The sequence below is a fragment of the Sus scrofa genome, chromosome 17 (genome assembly GCF_000003025.6).
Source record: "Sus scrofa isolate TJ Tabasco breed Duroc chromosome 17, Sscrofa11.1, whole genome shotgun sequence".
In the NCBI taxonomy this organism is placed as follows: domain Eukaryota; kingdom Metazoa; phylum Chordata; class Mammalia; order Artiodactyla; family Suidae; genus Sus; species Sus scrofa.
In genome coordinates, this window is record NC_010459.5 from 38,884,755 (window position 1) to 38,902,002 (window position 17,248).

The following is a 17,248-nucleotide window of genomic DNA, read 5'->3' on the forward strand; positions in this document are numbered from 1 at the left end:
TTCAGCAGGTTTGTGTTAGGGCACGATAATTTGCGTCTCTGATTAGTTTCAGGTGATAATGAGGCTGCCGGTGGGGGACACTTTGAGAACCATTGTTCTAGGAGGTTCCAAGTTGTTCCAAGGGTCTGGTGTGAAACTCGGGGCGCAATTCCCGGCATAAGGTAAGTGAATGATGCTATTATTGTGCCTACGTAGCAGATTCCCCCTCGGGTTATCCTGCTCCAAATAAGGAACCCCACCCGCCCCACCGGAGCTCAAGATCCCGGCCTTGAAGGCAGCGCAGAACACAAATAAGACCGGCACCCAGAGGGCGGGGCGACCCGAGTGAGAACGCGAGAGAGGGGTGGGGCCAAGCGTGAGATTTTCTGCGCCTGCGTGAGGAAAGAGAGGGGGCGTAGCTCAAGCGCTCGGCCGGAAGCGGCAGGCCGCGGGGGCGGGTCCGCTGGCGTCCCCTTTCCGGCTGGTCCCCATGGAGGCGCTGGGGAAGCTGAAGCAGTTCGATGCCTACCCCAAGACTCTAGAGGACTTCCGGGTCAAGACCTGCGGGGGCGCCACGGGTAGGCCGTGGCGGGGTCAGGGTCGCTGGGAGAGAGGTCTCCTAGAGTTTGGCCGTGGCTCCTGGAACCTGCCCGGCCTGCTGGGGGCTGAGGGAGTGGAACAGAGGCCGTTCTGACTCTCGCTCTTTGCCCTGCAGTGACCATTGTCAGTGGCCTTCTCATGCTGCTACTCTTCCTGTCTGAGCTGCAGTATTACCTCACCACTGAGGTAAGGGGCGGTGCCTAGCACGTGGGCGGGGCTTGGCATTCTAGGAATATGAGATTTAGTGATGGGAAGAGGAAAGGAAAGGCTTGGGGCCAACTCTTACTGAGGTTGTGCTGCCCCAGGTGCATCCTGAACTCTACGTGGACAAGTCCCGGGGAGATAAACTGAAGATCAACATCGATGTGCTTTTCCCGCACATGCCTTGTGCCTGTGAGTACCTCGCCATAGGTGGGAATTGCAGGTTCCAGGGTTCTCAGGTGGGCCTCCAGGTTCAAGCCTCCAGTCTTAGGTTCCAGACTGGACCCCAGGACAACCTCCTTCCCCTCATCCACTGCTGCCCCAAGACAAGCCCAGCATCCCCTCACCCTCCAAAACCCAGATTCCCTGTCTTTAGGATCCCAGTCCCTTACCCTGACTTCCTGCTTCCAGATCTGAGCATCGATGCCATGGATGTAGCTGGGGAACAGCAGCTGGATGTAGAACACAACCTGTTCAAGCAGCGGCTAGATAAGGATGGCATCCCCGTGAGCTCAGAGGCGGAGCGTCATGGTAAATGGGGGCAAGAGGCCAGATATCAAATTCCAGAGCTGGGCTCTTCCAAGCCCTACTTTCTGGCAAGTGGGTGTGGCCAGCCCAGTGACAAAAGAAGCAACTAGAACCCACAGAAGTCAAGTGGCTTTGCCTAGGGTCCCCCCTCCCCCACCGGCCCCGTTAAGAATCAGAGTGGACTGAAATCCAGGTTTCCAGCCTGTATGTATTAAGAAGAGTACTCTACATGGCTGTCATTCTTAGCGGACCCCCAATCCCTGCTTATTGTGGTTTGAGTAACAGAAGTTTGAGGATCGGTTCTATGTGCTGTTGCCTTGGCAGAACTCCTCTAGGTGAACCCAAGCTTCTCTGGGTGTTTGCTTCCACACTTCATAGACAGAATTCAGCCCATAATGATATTCCCTTTGGAATGCAGGATGGCTTAAGGTTCTTGCATGAAATTGCCTGAGTTCAGATGTAGCTTTGTCTCTTGCTGTTTGTGACCTCAGCTCTTAAGTTAGTGATAAACAGTAGTACCCACCACTTGGAATTGTAGGAGCAAATAAAGTTAATATGTGTACAAGGCCTACTAGTAAAGGGTGGCTGTTCACTTTTAGCTTCTATTCCTCTCTCCAGGTGACCTCCCACTGCCTCCATTAACTAAGTTTCCCTCCATAACAAAACCTTCTTGAAAGCTATGATTTGTCACACCTTTGGGATTGTTCTATTCATGAGCTTTATTATGTGTTTGTTCAACAAATATATGTTCAACACCGGTAAAACCCATAGAATTTGCGGTAAGATTGATGGGTCAAGGTTGATTCTAGGGCTTTGGTCTGAGCAAATGAATGATTTGATGATCAGAGAGGAGGAAGAGGATTTCTGTGTGCATTTGAGAGAAGCGGGGGGATATTGTGTATCCACTACTATATAACAAATTACCCCCAAAACTAGTGGCTTAATACAACAAACATTATTTTCTTCAGTTTGTGTGGGTCAGGAATTCAGCAATGGCTTGGTTGGGTTGTTCTGACCATTTCAGTTGGCAACACAGAGGTCATTGGAGACTGAAAGGAATTGTTTTGGTACCGCTGGGGATGAAAACCTAATTAAAGAGAAGAAAAGGATGTGGAGTCATCATATGTGGATGATCCTTCCAGGAGTTTTGCTATAAAAGAGAGCAAAGAAGTAGGGTGGGGGCTGGAAGAGAGCGCGTGTGCAGTGTGCGTTGGTGGGTTTGGTGGTGAGATTGAGGTTCAATTGCTTCTCTTTTTTTTTAATGGAGATTGAAAGGAAGGTCATTAGCTCAGAGTGAAGAAAGAGAAAGGGATTTTTGGAAGCCTAAGGAGAGAGAAAAAGATATAAATTCGTCATCCTGAAGAATGGGAGCGTGAACTGAAGTAAAATTGGCAGCAGTCTTAAGGGAGGCATAGGCAAGAAGTAGACGAGAACTCAACTAGGATTTGAGTTTTGCTCGGCTTTTACAATGAAGAAAGAGAGAGGAAAAAAAAACAAAAAAGGAGTTCCTGTCGTGGTGCAGTGGTTAAGGAGTCCGACTAGGAACCATGAGGTGGCGGGTTCGGTCCCTGCCCTTGCTCAGTGGGTTAACCATCCAGCGTTGCCGTGAGCTGTGGTGTAGGGCCAGTGGCTACAGCTCCGATTCGACCCCTAGCCTGGGAACCTCCATATGCCTCGGGAGCGGCCCAAAGAAATAGCAAAAAGACAAAAAAAAAAAAAAAAAGAGAGGAGCAAGTGAGCCATGGTTTATGGGCAAGAGAATAATTACAGCAGTGGATCATAGAATTTATTTTCCAGCCTTGTGGAGGTATTATTGAAATATAACATCAGGTAAATTTAAGATATACAACATGATTATATTGTAAGATGATTACACAGTAGGTAAGACATCCATTACCTCACACACTTAACCTTTTTTGTATGTGTGGTGAGAACATGTAAGAGCTACTCTCAGCAACTTGCAAGAATACATACAATATTGTTAACTACAGTCACTGTGCTGTACATTAGATCCCTAGAGCTAACTCTTCTTACAACTGAAAGTCTGTACCCTTTGACCAACATTTCCCCATTTCCCTCACCGCCCCCACCCCCCAGCCCCTGGCAACCACCAATCTACTCCCTGTTTCTGCAGATACAGATTCTACATATAAATGAGATCGTACAGTATTTGTTTTTCTCTGACTTATTTCACTTGGTATGATGCCCTCAAAGTTTATTTATGTTGTTGCAAACAGTAGGAGTTCCTTCTTTTTTTTTTTTTTTTTTTTTTTGTCTTTTTGCCTTTTCTAGGGGTGCACCCATAGCATATGGAGGTTCCCAGGCCAGAGGTCTAAGTGGAGCTGTAGCTGCTGGCCTACACCAAAGACACAGCAACGCCAGATCCAAGCCACATCTGTGACCTACACCACAGCTCACGGCAATACCGGATCCTTAACCCACTGAGCGATGCCAGGAATCAAACCCACAACCTCATGGTTCCTAGTCGGATTCGTTTCTGCTGCTCCACGACAGGAATTCCCAGGATTTCTTCTTTTTAATGACTGGATAATATTCCATTTTAAATATATACCACATTTTCTTTATCCATTCATCTAATGATGGACACTTAGGTTGTTTTCATGTCTTGGTTACTGTGAATAATGCTGCGATAAATGTGGGACTATAGCTATCTCTTCAAGATACTGATTTCTTCCTTTTTTTCCTTCCCACCCTCCCTTCCTTTTTTTTTGTATGTAGACCCAGGAATGGGATTGCTAGAACATATGGTAGTTCTGTGTTTAATTTTTTGAGGAACTTCCATATTGTTTTCCGTAATGGTTGTACCAGTTTACATTCCTGTGGCTGTGGCATAGGCTGGTGGCTACAGAACCGATTGGACCCTTAGCCTGGGAACCTCCATATGCTGCAGCTGTGGCCCTAAAAGACAAAAAGACCCCCCCAAAAAAAAAAAAAAGGAAAACTGTCTGTTTGAGTTCCCTAGTGGCCTAGTGGCTAAAGATCTGGCCTTGTCACTGCTGTGATGAGGGTTCAGTCTTTGGCTTAGGAACTTCTGCCTGCCACAGGTGTGGCCAAAAAAGAAAAGAATAATGTCTGTTAGAGTCCTTTGTCCATTTTTAATTGAATTAGTTGAGTTTTTTGCTATATATCATTTGAAAATATTTCTCCCATTCCTTATTGCCTTTTCATTTTGTTAATTGTTTCTTTGCTGTGCAGAAGCTTTTTATTTTGATGTAATCACCACTGCTTATTTTTGCTTTTGTTGCTTGTGCTTTTGAAGTCATGTCCAAAAAATCAATTGCCAAGACCAGTCTCAAGGATTGTTTCTTAGGTTTTCTTCTTGGAGTCTTAGGGTAGCAAGTCTTAAATTTAAGTCTTTAATCCATTTCAAGTTAATTATTGTGAGTGGTGTAAAATAGGGTACAATTTCATTCTTTTGCATGTGAATATCCAGTTTTCCCAACACCATTTGTTAAAGAGACTGTTCATTCCCATTTGGACCGTGAAATTTATTTATTTTTTTTTTCTTTTTTTTGGTCTTTTTGCTATTTTTTGGGCCGCTCCTGCGGCATATGGAAGTTCCCTGGCTAGGGGTCTAATTGGAGCTGTAGCCACCGGCCTACACCAGAGCCACAGCAACGCAGGATCCAAGCCGAGTCTGCAACCTACACCACAGCTCACGGCAACGCCGGATTGTTAACCCACTGAGCAAGGGCAGGGACCGAACCTGCAACCTCATGGTTCCTAGTCGGATTCGTTAACCACTGCGCCACGACGGGAACTCCTGGACCGTGAAATTTAAATGAGGGAAGTGAGGACATGAAAGGGTGATAGTGTCCATGATGTCAAAGAACTGGTGGAGTTTGGGTGCCAGAGAGAGAAAGCTGGGGAAATGATGATAAGATTGAAGACTAGGATACTTGAAATTGAATTTTGGAAGGTTAATGGTAATTGGTAATAACTCTGGGTATGAGTATGGAAATGGGTGTATAGGGTTAGATGACAAAATAAAAAGAGGATTGGAGGGCAGAAGGTCAGGGTATTGAATATTGAAATCACCAGTTACAGTGAGGTAGTTAAAGGCAGGGAGCCAGGTGCAAAGAGACCGAGGAGAAGCACCATGGTTAAGGGCATACACTTTGGAATTAGAGTTGAAATCTGCCACTTACTGGGTTGCATTAGGCAAAATCACCTTTCAATTCTGAGCCTCAGCTCCTCCTCAAGTACGATGGGAATAATAACCTCCACCTTCACAAAGTCATTGTGGGGCTGAAAAAAGACAATATATGTATATGTAAAGTACACAACTATACTCAGGTAATATTTAGTATTTGCTGTTACTGTTTTATTACTGTTACCTTTATTAAAAGAAATAACAGTGTAGAAATACTTAGTGCTTGACACTTAGTATGTACTATGTAAATATTAGCTATTATAATGTTTATTATTCTTAAGCCACAGGCTGAAGGGTGCATGCAGGGATTGGGAGTACAGATCTCACTGTGCCTGCCCCCAGCTGATACCCCTGCCTCTGCCCTCCCCATAGAGCTCGGGAAAGTCGAGATAAAGGTGTTTGACCCTGACTCCCTGGACCCCGATCGCTGTGAGAGCTGCTATGGCGCTGAGACGGAAGACATCAAGTGAGCCAGACTTGGGCAGTGGTGGGGAACAGCTCCCACCAGGCACTTTTCGTTGGTCATCCTCAGCCTGTGTTGGACCTTGGGGGTAGGGAGGCCGGACCAAGAATTTAGACAAGATGGTCACCGATGCTGGTGCAAGTGGCTGAGGCTCTGTGGCCGGGCCCTGCCTGGGGGCTGCAGAGCAGGGATGAGGTTGAAGTGGTCCTTGCTCTGTTTCAGAGGTAGTCTCTGGAGTCCAGCTGCCTGATTTCCACCCATGTGTCCTTGGGCCAAGCTACATAAAACCTCTCCTGTGACAGGGGATGATAATATTACCTTTCTCAGAGGGTCACATAAGGAGTAAATATATTCTGTTTGTGAAGCACTGAGCTGGAAGGCCCAGCCCGGGTTATTAAGCCCTCAATATGTGGCAATTGCTGTTTTGTTTCTTGGGCCCTGGCCCCTGAGAGGCTGATTCAGCTGGTCTAGGGTAGGGCCTGGGAATGTGTATTTAAAATTTTTTTATTTAGGTAACATATATATGAAATAAAATTTACCACTTTAACCATTTTCATGTGCGCAGTCCGGTGGCATTAACTTCATTCATAGTATTGTAAAGCCATCACTACTGCCTGGTCCAAAACTTTTCATCATCCCAAACAAAATGAGAATATGTATTTTTAATAGTCCTGCTGAGGAAACAAACTTTGAGAATGTTTGGTGGTCAGGAATGAGGCTGGCAAGGCTTCATTATTGGACAGAACCGCTTTATTTCCCAAGATGCCAGCATTATTTTTGTGCCTGTTTGACACTCTTACCCCTGCACCCCATCTCCGACAGGTGCTGTAACTCCTGCGAGGATGTGCGGGAGGCATATCGCCGTCGAGGCTGGGCCTTCAAGAACCCAGACACTATTGAGCAGTGCCGGCGGGAGGGCTTCAGCCAGAAGATGCAGGAGCAGAAGAATGAAGGCTGCCAGGTGTACGGCTTCTTGGAAGTCAACAAGGTACAGGAGGACCCGAGGCAGGACAGGGCCAGCGGGGCTGTGGGCTGGCCCCACTCCACTGTGAATCGAGGGCCCACTTGTCCTCAGGGGACAAAAGGAAGGGCGGAAACAGCTGGGGAAAGAGAGGGTTATCTCCCTTACAGGTGGCTGGGAACTTCCACTTCGCCCCCGGGAAGAGCTTCCAGCAGTCCCATGTGCATGGTAAGTGATCTGCATCAACCGGGAGCTTCACTTCCAGACCCAGGTTGAGTTTGAATGCCCCTTTGCCTGCCTGATGCTCTTTAGTCTTTGGCCCAGAGCAAACCCTCATCTCAGGGTTTGGTAACCAGTTAAGAGCACAGCTGAGGAGCCAGACTGCCTGGCTTCAGATTTCAGTTTTAGACCTTACTGGCTATTTGAAACTTGGAGACAGTTTCCTTTTTGAGCTTCAGTGTTCTACTTTATAAAATGGTGATAATAATACTGATTTCCTAGGCTGTTTGGGCAGGGTAAAGATGATAGCATGGGAGTTCCTGCTGTGGCACAGTAGGTTAAGGTCTGGTGTTGCCACAGCGGTGGCATAGGTCACAGCTGTAACTCAGATTCAGTCCCTGGCCTGGGACCTCCCTATGTCACAGGTGCAGCCCCACAAAAAGCCCAAAAAACAACAGCAAAAAAATCCTCCAAAATATGACAGCACAGAGCCTGGCTTGTGATAGGCATGTGTTTAAATGGTAGCCCCAATGTCAGATGACCTGTGTGTGAGGCTTTAGGGAAAGCAGAGCTGGTCTGGAGCCCAGGTTCTGCCTTCCCAGAGCAGTGTCATATTTGGGAAGTATCGAGTCCTACTCAGTTTCTCCTATAAAATGGGCCTGAAATAGTACCTACCGTACAGTTGTTCACAGGTGTGAGTAAATGAAATTTATTCTCATTCATTTATTCATCCATCCATTCTCTAGATATTTAGTAATCACCTGCTGTGTGCCATGTACTAGTCTAGGTGCTAAGAACACAGTAGTGATCAAAGCAAAGTTCCCTGCCCTCAGAACAGCCTAGTAAAGAAATAGACAATAAACAAGTATATAAATTATATGGTACATCAGATGTTTTTAAGTAACATGAACCCATAAGAGGCAGGATAAAGATGATGGGGGTGAGAGGCTTGAGAGAGAAGTTATGTGTGTGCCGTTTCATACAGAGTGGTCAGGGAAAGACTCTCTGATGGGTAATGTTTGAGCAAAGACCTGAAGAAAGTGAAGGGACCAGCCGCATAGAAGTGTGGGAGAAGCGTTTCAAGCAGAGAATGGAAATCCCTAAGGCAGGAATGGGCTTGGTGAACTTGAGGTACCAGTACCTTGAGAATTAGGGTGCCTGGGGCTCAGTGAGCAGAACTGCGGGGTTAGGAATAAGGTGGGAGTGACAGGGGCGTGTCAAGTGGGGCCCCCAAGAGCCTTGTAGGGACTTGAGCTTTTACCCTGTGCCAGATGGTAGGGCTCTGAAGGAGGCTGTGGCAGGGCTCTGAAGAAGTGGTGCATGATCTGATTTAACTTCAAAAAGTAGGAGTTCCCTTCACGGCTCAGGGGTTAACAAACCCGACTAGGATCCATGAGAATTCAAGTTTGATTCCTGCCTCACTCAGTGGGTTAAGGATCCGGCATTGCCGTGAGCTGTGGGGCAGGTCACAGGCATAGCTCGGATCCTACATTGCTGTGGCTGTGGTGTAGGCTCGCAGCAGTAGCTCCAATTCAACCCCTAGCTTGGGAACTTCTATATGCCCTGGGTGCAGCCCTAAAAACAAACAAAAAAGCAAAAAAACCCCACAAAACTTCAAAAAGTAGGCAGCATTCTGCTGTGTGAAGACTGTGGAGGGGAGGACAGATACCGCAAGGCCAGCTGGGAGGCTGTCGCAGTGATGGATCCGGGTGCCGGATGATGGGGGCTGGGCACAGTGGCAGTAGAGGAGGTGAGAAGTGATTGTATATATTTTGAAGGTAGAGCTGAGAGGAGTTCCTGTCGGGTGGGAAGGTAAAGCAAAGAGAATGACTCCAAAAGTTTTGTACTTGAGCAGCGAGAAGGATGAAGTTACCATTTAGTGAGGCGGTGAAGACTCAGAGGAACAGGTTTAGATGGTTGGAGTGGGGGACATAGAGCTGCTTTCAGCATGTCCTTTTAGATACCCAGGTATCAGGTAAGCAATGAGTTATTCAAATGTGGAATTCGAGGCAGAGGTCTGGCCTGGAGGTACAAATGTTGGAGTCATCAGTGTATTTAAAGCTGTGGAACTGGATGAAGGACCTTGCAGGTGGAGGTGAGGGTAGGTGGTGAAGAGGAAAGCTCAGAGCACCAAGCACTGGACCCCCAGCTTTAGAGGACGGGGCTCAGGAGGAAGCAGCGGAGGAGCCTGGCAAGAAACACAGAGCCCTGGCTTGTCCTGCAAGCCAAGAAATGGAAGTGTTTCCAAAACCATATCAGATGCTTCTGGATGCCAAGTAGAATGATCATTGGGGGTATAGCATGGTAGTGGTCTTTGTGACCTTAACAGAGCAGTTTGGGTTGAGTGCCAGGGAGCAGCCAGTGAGTGGGTTCAGGAGGGAATAGGAGAAGAGTTGGAGCCCATGAGTGGAGACAGCTCTTTTATGGGGTTTGTTCTAAAGGGAAGGGAGAGGAGTCCCCTGGTGCCTCAGCAGATCAAGGACCTAGCATTGTCACTGCAGTGGCTCAGGCCACTCCTGTGGTGCAGGTTTCACCCCTGGCCTGGGAACTTCCACATGCCATGAGTGCAGCCAATAAATAAATAAATAAATAAATTTTAAAAATAGAGGGAAGGGAGAGAGTGGGCTCTGGCTGGAGGGAAATAGGCAGTGGGGGGCGCGGGAGTGGTTTGTCAGATGTGTGATGCCGCCTGGTGTTAATATGCTGTCAGATATTACCTGCTGAGGAGGGCAGAAGTGCTGCTCCCGAGAGGGAGGACATTCCCTGGAGTGAGGTCCTTTAGGAGGAAGAGACAGAATCTAGGCCTTAGCTGTGTAGAACGCCCTTACTTGGCAACAGGAGGAAAGGCAGACTATGTAGGTATGGGTGCGTTGGCAGCTGAGTGACATGGCCACCAGGAGTTGTGACAGGGCCATCATCGTATAGGAGAGGGAGACAGTCACTGGCTAAAGCCCTGGAGAACCGGCGTGAGAGGACTGACCAGCAGGTCTGTGTGTGTCTCCGAGAAGTTCAGACAGATGGAGTAGGTGGTAGTGTCATTGCCATGAGCTGCAAAACTGGAGATTTTTAGGGAAAATCAAGGGATAGTGATCTGGAAATGGCATTGAGGAACAAGGAGAACCTCTCTTAAGGTTAAGGAGGAAGAGGGTATGGGAGAGAAAAAGCCCCTGCCTGGGGGGCTGCAAGGGAAATAGTGCCTTCAGGGAAGAGCCAGGCTGCGGTCGGAGCACAAAGGTGAGGGAATATTTGGAGGTTGGAGATGTTGGGGTTTTGCTGTTGAGTAATAGGGCCCACGGGAGGTCTCAGAGGGATGGGAGACAGGATCGTACTTGAGAATGGATAGAGCCATCTGGTGACAAGACTCCAGAGGATGTGGGATGACCCAGAAGTCTTGAGCTGACCAGTGATAAAGCTCAGCAGGAATACCAGGCCCGACGGAGATGGCCCTGCTGGTCTTTCAGGCAGTCAGGGGTGGGGGGGATGAGGCTGAGTGTTGGGGCGGGGCAGGTAGATAGATCTGGAGGGGCTGGGGAAGGGTGGTCTCTCTGAAATCATGGGAAGATGATTGATGTGGAGCTGTGGGCACAGCGCCAGTGGGAACTCAGAAGGGTGGGTGCTTCTCCACTTCTCTGTCAGAGTCAGGGAGCCCAGGACAAAGGGTGCACTGTTCCCTAGAGGGATGTTCGAAGGGAAGCTACAGTTGTCCATGGCCAGAGCCTGAATTGAAGGCCTGTGAGCTAGTTTCTGACATCGTGTTGATTTGGGAGAGGAAAGGGGAAGACTGTAAAGTTTACCAAGGACTTTCCCATCTTAGATCCTACCTGGTCCTCAGGACAGCCCTGTGCAGAGGAGAATACCAAGGCTCAGAGAGGACAAGTGATTTGCCCAAAGTCACACAGCTAGGAAAGTGACTCTTTGAGCTCTAGGTCTTTTGTCTTCCTAGGCCACCATACTTCTGCCCCAAGCCCCCTTGTACTCTTCTCTGGCCGGGGAAGGGCTCCTTGGGGGAGGGGCCTGAGGAGAGACTTATTAGCTGTGTCTGGACCCTGCTGCTGAGGCAGGAACAGTCCAGTCTTCCCTTCTACCATGTATCTTGCTCCATTGTTCTCATTGTGAAGCTCTCAATCTTTTTTTCTTTTCCTCTTCCTCTCTGCTTCCCTCCCCCATGCTGCAGTACATGCTGTGGAGAGTAAGTGGCCCTGCCCCCCAGCAAGGCCAAGCCCCCATTTCTGGGGCAGCCTGCCCACCCAGGATGGGGAGAGGTTTGGATGGGCCTGGGATGGGGTTCTTCTCTGGCCTGGCTGCTGGGTGGACTATAAAAAGCTGTGGGATATATCTTTGAGGTGGGGTTCCTTGTAGCAAGAGGGATCAGGGTTAGAGGGCAGGAAGAACTGTTCTGGAGCAGAGGTACAGGGTGCCTGTGGGACTTCCTTCGGTGGCTTGAGGGTGGGGGCAAGGAGCCAGGGAAAGAGCTTGGACCACATTCTCAGGTCCCATCTCACTTTGGGGCTCAGTGATTAGCCATCAGCTCTAGTTAATAGGAGACCAGAGTCAGTGGGTTAAATCCTGAGATGCAGGCAGTGCCTTGGTGGGAGCAAAGGCCTAGAGTGATGCCCATGAAGGGCTCCCTGTAGATGTCAGGGTAGAAGTGGGGCCTCTAGTGGCCCTCGCTGCGCTCTAGCAGGGCGAGGCTGGTGAGTGAGTGAGGGGTGGAGAACAGGCAGGTCACAGCCCAGAGGGAGGAGTGAGGAGGCCCCGGTGAGGGTCTGGGAAGCCTGCTCCACTGAGTGACCCCTTCTCCCTTCTCTCCTAGTCCATGACCTCCAGAGCTTCGGCCTTGACAATGTAAGTACTGGGTGGAAACCATGGAGGACAGATGGAGGTGGAGGCGTGGCTGCTGTTCTCATTCTCTGTAGGGACATCCGGGGACAGGGGAGCAGATAGAGAAATATAAACCATATTCTGGCAGGGGACGCAGTCTGAGGGGACTGGGAGCGACTTTTGAACTGAAATCTATGTAGGCTGGAGACCGATGGTATTGGACAAGAGCATCTGGGCAGAGGGAGCCTGGGGGTGATGTCTGGAGACAGCATGGCACTTGGGAAGCACGGGGCCACTGTGGTTTGGTGAGGCTGGAGGGTTGGCAGGCCATGCCAGGGAGTCCGGTCTTTCTCTCGAGCAGTGGGAAGCTGTTAGCTTGCTTTAAACAGGGTCAAGATGCAATCAAATTTGCGTTTTTTTTAAAGATCCCTCTAGTGGCTGAGTTTGATCTAGACAGGAGCAGGACAGGAGCTGGGAGATCTGAGCCCTCCAGCCAGTGCCTCCAGGCAAAGCCAGCACCTGCCACACAGGGCCCATGCCCAGTCTGTGTTTGCCTCCTGTGTGGGTGCAGCCAGAACCTCAAACTCTGGAGCCCCAGGAGCCTGTAGACTGAGGAAGGGGTTCCTGGGTGGGGGCTGAGAATGGAGGTGAGTTCTCCCAGGCAGGGCCCCTCCTTCCCTCCACCTGCTCCTCACATCCACTCTCCAGACCCAGGTGCCCGTCAGCTCCTGTCCTCAGGAGCCTTTGATGGGGTGCGGCCTGGGGCCTCGGGTGCTCTGGGGCCCAGGCACCGGTGTTGCTTGCAGATCAACATGACCCACTACATCCAGCACCTGTCATTCGGAGAGGACTACCCGGGCATTGTGAACCCCCTGGACCGCACCAACGTCACCGCACCCCAAGGTAGCAGCCTGGGAGGTAGCCCCCAGCTGCCAAAGCCCTGCCTGCGCCCACGCCCACACCCAGTGCTCTCTTCTCCCTGCAGCCTCCATGATGTTCCAGTACTTCGTGAAGGTCGTGCCCACGGTGTACATGAAGGTGGATGGCGAGGTGAGTTGGGGCGCTCAGACATCAGAGCCCCTCTTGGGGCCAAGCACTTGAGTTCCTTCAGCCTGGGAAGTGAGGTCCTGTCTTAGCCCCCGTGATAGTGACAAGCTGAGGCTCAGCGAGGGTAGGTGATTGGCCCTCACAGCCGGAGCACCAGGTCCCAGGCTGACAGGTTTCAGAGCACTTTTCCTACTTGCCCAAACTGCCTGCATCCATGCCTCCAGGGTCCCCTCTCTGCCTCACTGTCCCCTCTGGTCTGCCCTGGGCTGGGGTGAGCCAGGCTCACCCTCTGTGCCCCCTCCTCCCGTCTCTGCTGTGGCCTGTGAGCAGCATCTCTGCAGACTAGTAGAGAGCACGGGACTGAGGCCAAGAGGAGGGCAGGCCCAGCCTTGCCAGGGGCTGCTGATGCACCCTCGGAGGGCTGCTTCTCATCTCTGGACCCCCATCAAGAGGGTGCTCCCAACGTAGCTGGAGTGGTGAATGGTAAAGAGCTAGTGACTGGAGGGGAGGCTGGGATGGGAAGCCTGGAAGAAGACATGTAGGTGGTCCTCAGGCCTTGCAGTGTCTGTCCCAACACGGGGTCTCGTTTTCTCCTTTACACGGTTGAGGCTCTATAAGACAAGGGGCAGGTACAGGGGTAGGGCTGTGGGGGGTTGGGAGTCAGGTCAGCCTTGTCCTGACCCAGGCTCCTCTCCTGCCTCAGGTGCTGAGGACAAATCAGTTCTCTGTGACCAGACATGAGAAGGTCGCCAGCGGGCTGATGGGTGATCAGGGGCTTCCTGGAGTCTTTGTGCTGTACGAGCTCTCGCCCATGATGGTGAAGCTGACAGAGAAGCACAGGTGAGGGTGGGGGAAGGGAGGGGCCTGGGCCTGCAGGGGAGTGGGGTGCCTGCTGACCCTCCCTGCCCTCTGCCAGGTCCTTCACACACTTCCTGACGGGCGTGTGCGCCATCATCGGGGGAATGTTCACAGGTCAGAAGCTCAAGGGCATCCTTTTGGGGTTGGGGACATGGTGGGGGGTGTGAAGCTTGGCTTTGGTTGAGGGGGGAGGGGCACTTCAAGGGCTAAGGGGAGAAGCTAGCCTGGCCTGGCGTGTTAGGTGACAGGGCCCTGGAGGTCAAGCCAAGGGCCCAACTGGGCCAGTGCCAGCCCTTGTCTCTCTCCCCAGTGGCCGGACTCATCGACTCTCTCATCTACCACTCGGCTCGAGCCATCCAGAAGAAAATTGATCTTGGAAAGACGACGTAGTTGTCCCCTCCCCACTCTGTTCCCTCCTCCTCCTGTTTCTCTTTGGCCTTGTGGTCATTTTCCCAGCCTCTTGTCCTTCCCTCCAAACCCCTATTCAGAGGTCGGTCACAGCCCCAGGTTGGTAAATGTATTGATTGTGATAGTACTTGCTGGTCTCTGTGTGGTTCGTGGGTCTGGCTGGAGCCTGGGAACAACCCCTCATCACAGCCACTTGTTGAGGGCAGTCAGGACTGACAAATCAGAGCCAGATGCCTCTGGGAGTCCCACCTGCACATCCCCTGCTTAATAGGGCCTTATTCAGACCAGACCGATGTCCACCCCACAGCCATCATCAGTCCCTCCTGCACTGTGGTCTTTAAGCCTTTTGGGTTCAGCCCAGGGCTAAGCTGGACTGTAATAGGATGAGTCCGCACGGCCCCCAGGCTTGTGAGTTTAAAGCTGGGGCCCCTCCCTGCTATCCTGGGCTCAGTCACCAGATTCCCTCCTACTCACCTTGCTCTGTGCCAAGCCCCTGCTGTGCTGGTGCCCGAAGGGTCCGGCTAGGTCCTTTGCAATATCCTAGGTGGACACAGAACTGAAAAACAGGGAGGGAAGGTAGCAGTGGCCATTCTGGAGCAGAGCTAGCATCAGACCCCGGCTTTGAACCTAGTCAGGGCTTCCCATTACAGCCCTTGAGAGGTGCAGGGAACCGCCCTGAGATCCCCCCACAGCACAGCCCGGGAACCAAAGACCTTAATAGCTGGTCAATTCAGCTGATCATTTCTCAGGGAGTTACGATGTAAGGCAGTAGTGGGGGGAGATGCGGACAGAAAGCAAAGAAGGGCAATGACAGCAAAACCACTGGAGGCAGACAGACCCAAGACCCAGCTCTGATGTGGTCACTTATAAGCTGTGACCTTGGATGTGTTATTGGTGGGCATTTGTCACATCTTGCCAGCTTTGTTTTTTGGTCACCCGGGAACCATTCCCCCTTGTTAACGGTATCCAGTTTCCTCTGGGGACCTCCCTGCATACCCTGTGAGGTTATGTGATTTGGGAGGAGGGTGGATCTCCCACCCTAAGCTTCAGAGGAGGGCCCCAGTCAGTATAACCCACCCCTCTGGCCCGGGTGACCCAGAGCCCATGGCTCTGGCAGGACTAGGAGAGCTTTCCTTCCTTCTGGACATGGTTATGGGGAGACGTGGGATTGCCGCAGCCCTCCTGCACTTCCAAGGAGAGATCTTGTCTGCAAATAAGCTTCCCCTGAGGACAGCAGTGCCAACCTTGGAGGCAGAGAACCAGTCTTGGTGACATTGGAACCCTGTGGCAAACAGCACTTGAAGCCAGCCAAACCCTGGGAATTACAGCTATGTAAGTCAAATTCTCTCTTGGCTTAAGTCACTTTGGGTTGGGATTTCTATCACTTGCAACCAAAAGCATCCTAAGTAATCTGCCTACTCTTGGGGTTGGTGGAAGTTCACAAAGCACATAAAGGATTTCACTATCTTGGCAGCCGTGGCCGATCAGGTTGGAGGGACCCAGCCATTGGCCAGCTTGCCAGGCTTGCACCTCCCACTAATCCTGCTCCTCATGGGAGCAGGAGCATCAGGCAGGCTGGGCAGAGGGCACGACATCTCAGTGGCAAACCCCCACCAGGTCCTATTCCTGGCACACAGGCAGCCCCCCATCCTGTGTATTCATTAGTCCAATGAATCCCAGCACCTGAGGCCACCCAATAACATCTCTGTTCTCTACCCCCAGTATTATTTATTCTCCACAGCATGTGTTCAGGTGACAGAGTGGATGCTTGATAAGGGTTACTCGGAGAAAGTGGTGAACTCTGGCAGGGTTCCTACTGGTGGGAAGGACAACAGGAGCAGGAGTTGAGGCGTCGACATTGTGGGACGAATGTCCAGGGTCAGTCAGGGTCCTTGGAGAGGGTGGAAGATGACCCGGCTGATCTGGCCAGGCATGGTGTAGAAGACGAGGAGGAGGAAGATGGTGATGAGCGCCAGCAGCAGCAGCAACAGCAGGATGCGCCAGTACCGGCGCCAGATGAAGAAGACGAAGGTCTTCAACGGGTTCACGAACCAGTTGAAGGAGGTTTTGGGGCGGCTGTGGGGGGATAGGTGGTGGTAGTGATGAGGAAGCCCCTGGCCGCCCTTCAGCCTTCCCCAGGCTCTGGCCCGCCTCCTGTGCCGCCCACTCACTTGGGCTTCTCCAAGGGCTCTGGCTCCTTGCGTCCCTTCCCCACTGGCCGTTTCTCAGCCTCCTCCACAGTCAGCAGCTCAAACTCTGCCTCTACTTTCCCCTAGAAAAGGGGGGAACAGAGGCCACGCCCTTAGGCGGGCTCAGGTCTGGCCCCTGCCTGGCCTGGTTCCTGCCCCGGCTGTACCCACCGTGAGGATGTAGATGTTGCCTCCTGCGTCCTTGAACTCTAAGTCTTCTGGCCGGCCCCTCCTCCTCTTCTTCCTCTTCTTGCCAGCTTGAGCCTCCCGCTGCTCCCGCTCCTCATCCTCTGGCTCTCGCAGCTTCACCACAGGCCACCAGCCCCGCAAGCGGCGACAGCGAAACAGATTACACCTTGGCCCAGCCCCTTCCCGGGCCAGCCGCACGGAGCAGAGCTCAGGGCCCCGCGCCCCTCGCACCATGTCTGGTAGCTGCAGCTCCAGGGACCCTGTAAATCCAGAGTTCTCTAGGTGAGGCGGGAGATCAAGGTTTATCTGAGCCACCCTCCCTTCCCTGAGAACGACACCAAGGAATCAGAGCCCGGGGTTGACGACAGGCTGGGGGAGGAGGTGGCACAGCCAGATGGGAAGGCGGGGCATCAAGACTTAGGATGTAGTGGTCAGGCCACAGCTGTGGACCACACACCACAACCCAAATGTCAGACCCTGATGAAACAGCCCAGGATGGGACCAGACTGCCAAAGCAGAGACTACAGGCCATGGATTGGTGTATAGAGTAACCTGAGCTCAGGTCAAATCAGAGGACTGACTTCGAGTGGGAATGGAGGTTATGGCGCTCA

At 51.5% G+C, this 17,248-nt stretch overlaps 2 protein-coding genes across 4 annotated transcripts in view; one reads left to right on the forward strand and one right to left on the reverse strand.

Moving 5' to 3' along the window:
• On the forward strand, positions 76-14,386 carry ERGIC3 (ERGIC and golgi 3). 3 transcript variants are annotated; one of them, XM_021078263.1, is made up of 14 exons: positions 76-161; positions 695-765; positions 885-972; positions 1,192-1,311; positions 5,855-5,948; positions 6,768-6,933; positions 7,077-7,134; positions 11,300-11,314; positions 11,939-11,970; positions 12,753-12,849; positions 12,932-12,996; positions 13,697-13,833; positions 13,910-13,965; positions 14,162-14,386. In XM_021078263.1, exons 2-14 carry the CDS (start codon positions 718-720, stop codon positions 14,239-14,241), a joined length of 1,056 nt encoding a protein of 351 aa, XP_020933922.1. In that variant the 5' UTR covers positions 76-161; positions 695-717; the 3' UTR covers positions 14,242-14,386. The 3 variants fall into 3 exon arrangements, with proteins under 3 accessions (XP_020933922.1, XP_003483993.1, XP_003483992.1); XM_003483945.4 differs by lacking the exon at positions 76-161 and adding an exon at positions 368-557; XM_003483944.4 differs by lacking the exons at positions 76-161; positions 11,300-11,314 and adding an exon at positions 390-557.
• The window catches only part of FER1L4 (fer-1-like protein 4), a 45,819-nt gene continuing 43,934 nt past the window's right edge, over positions 15,364-17,248 (reverse strand). Inside the window, exons 43-45 of the mRNA XM_013985330.2 lie at positions 16,620-16,897; positions 16,431-16,531; positions 15,364-16,335 (exon numbers count right to left, since the gene is read on the reverse strand). Of these exons, the coding sequence (XP_013840784.1) occupies positions 16,143-16,335; positions 16,431-16,531; positions 16,620-16,897 (572 nt within the window). The 3' untranslated portion in view covers positions 15,364-16,142. The remainder of the gene's footprint in view (positions 16,336-16,430; positions 16,532-16,619; positions 16,898-17,248) is intronic.

Excerpts from the sequence above, each read along its gene's own strand:
- ERGIC3 (XM_003483945.4), top strand. The coding sequence starts at position 470 with ATGGAGGCGCTGGGGAAGCTGAAGCAGTTCGATGCCTACCCCAAGACT. Across the intron at positions 766-884 it reads AGTATTACCTCACCACTGAG|GTGCATCCTGAACTCTACGT; the intron begins GTAAGGGGCGGT and ends GTGCTGCCCCAG. Across the intron at positions 12,850-12,931 it reads CAACGTCACCGCACCCCAAG|CCTCCATGATGTTCCAGTAC; the intron begins GTAGCAGCCTGG and ends TTCTCCCTGCAG.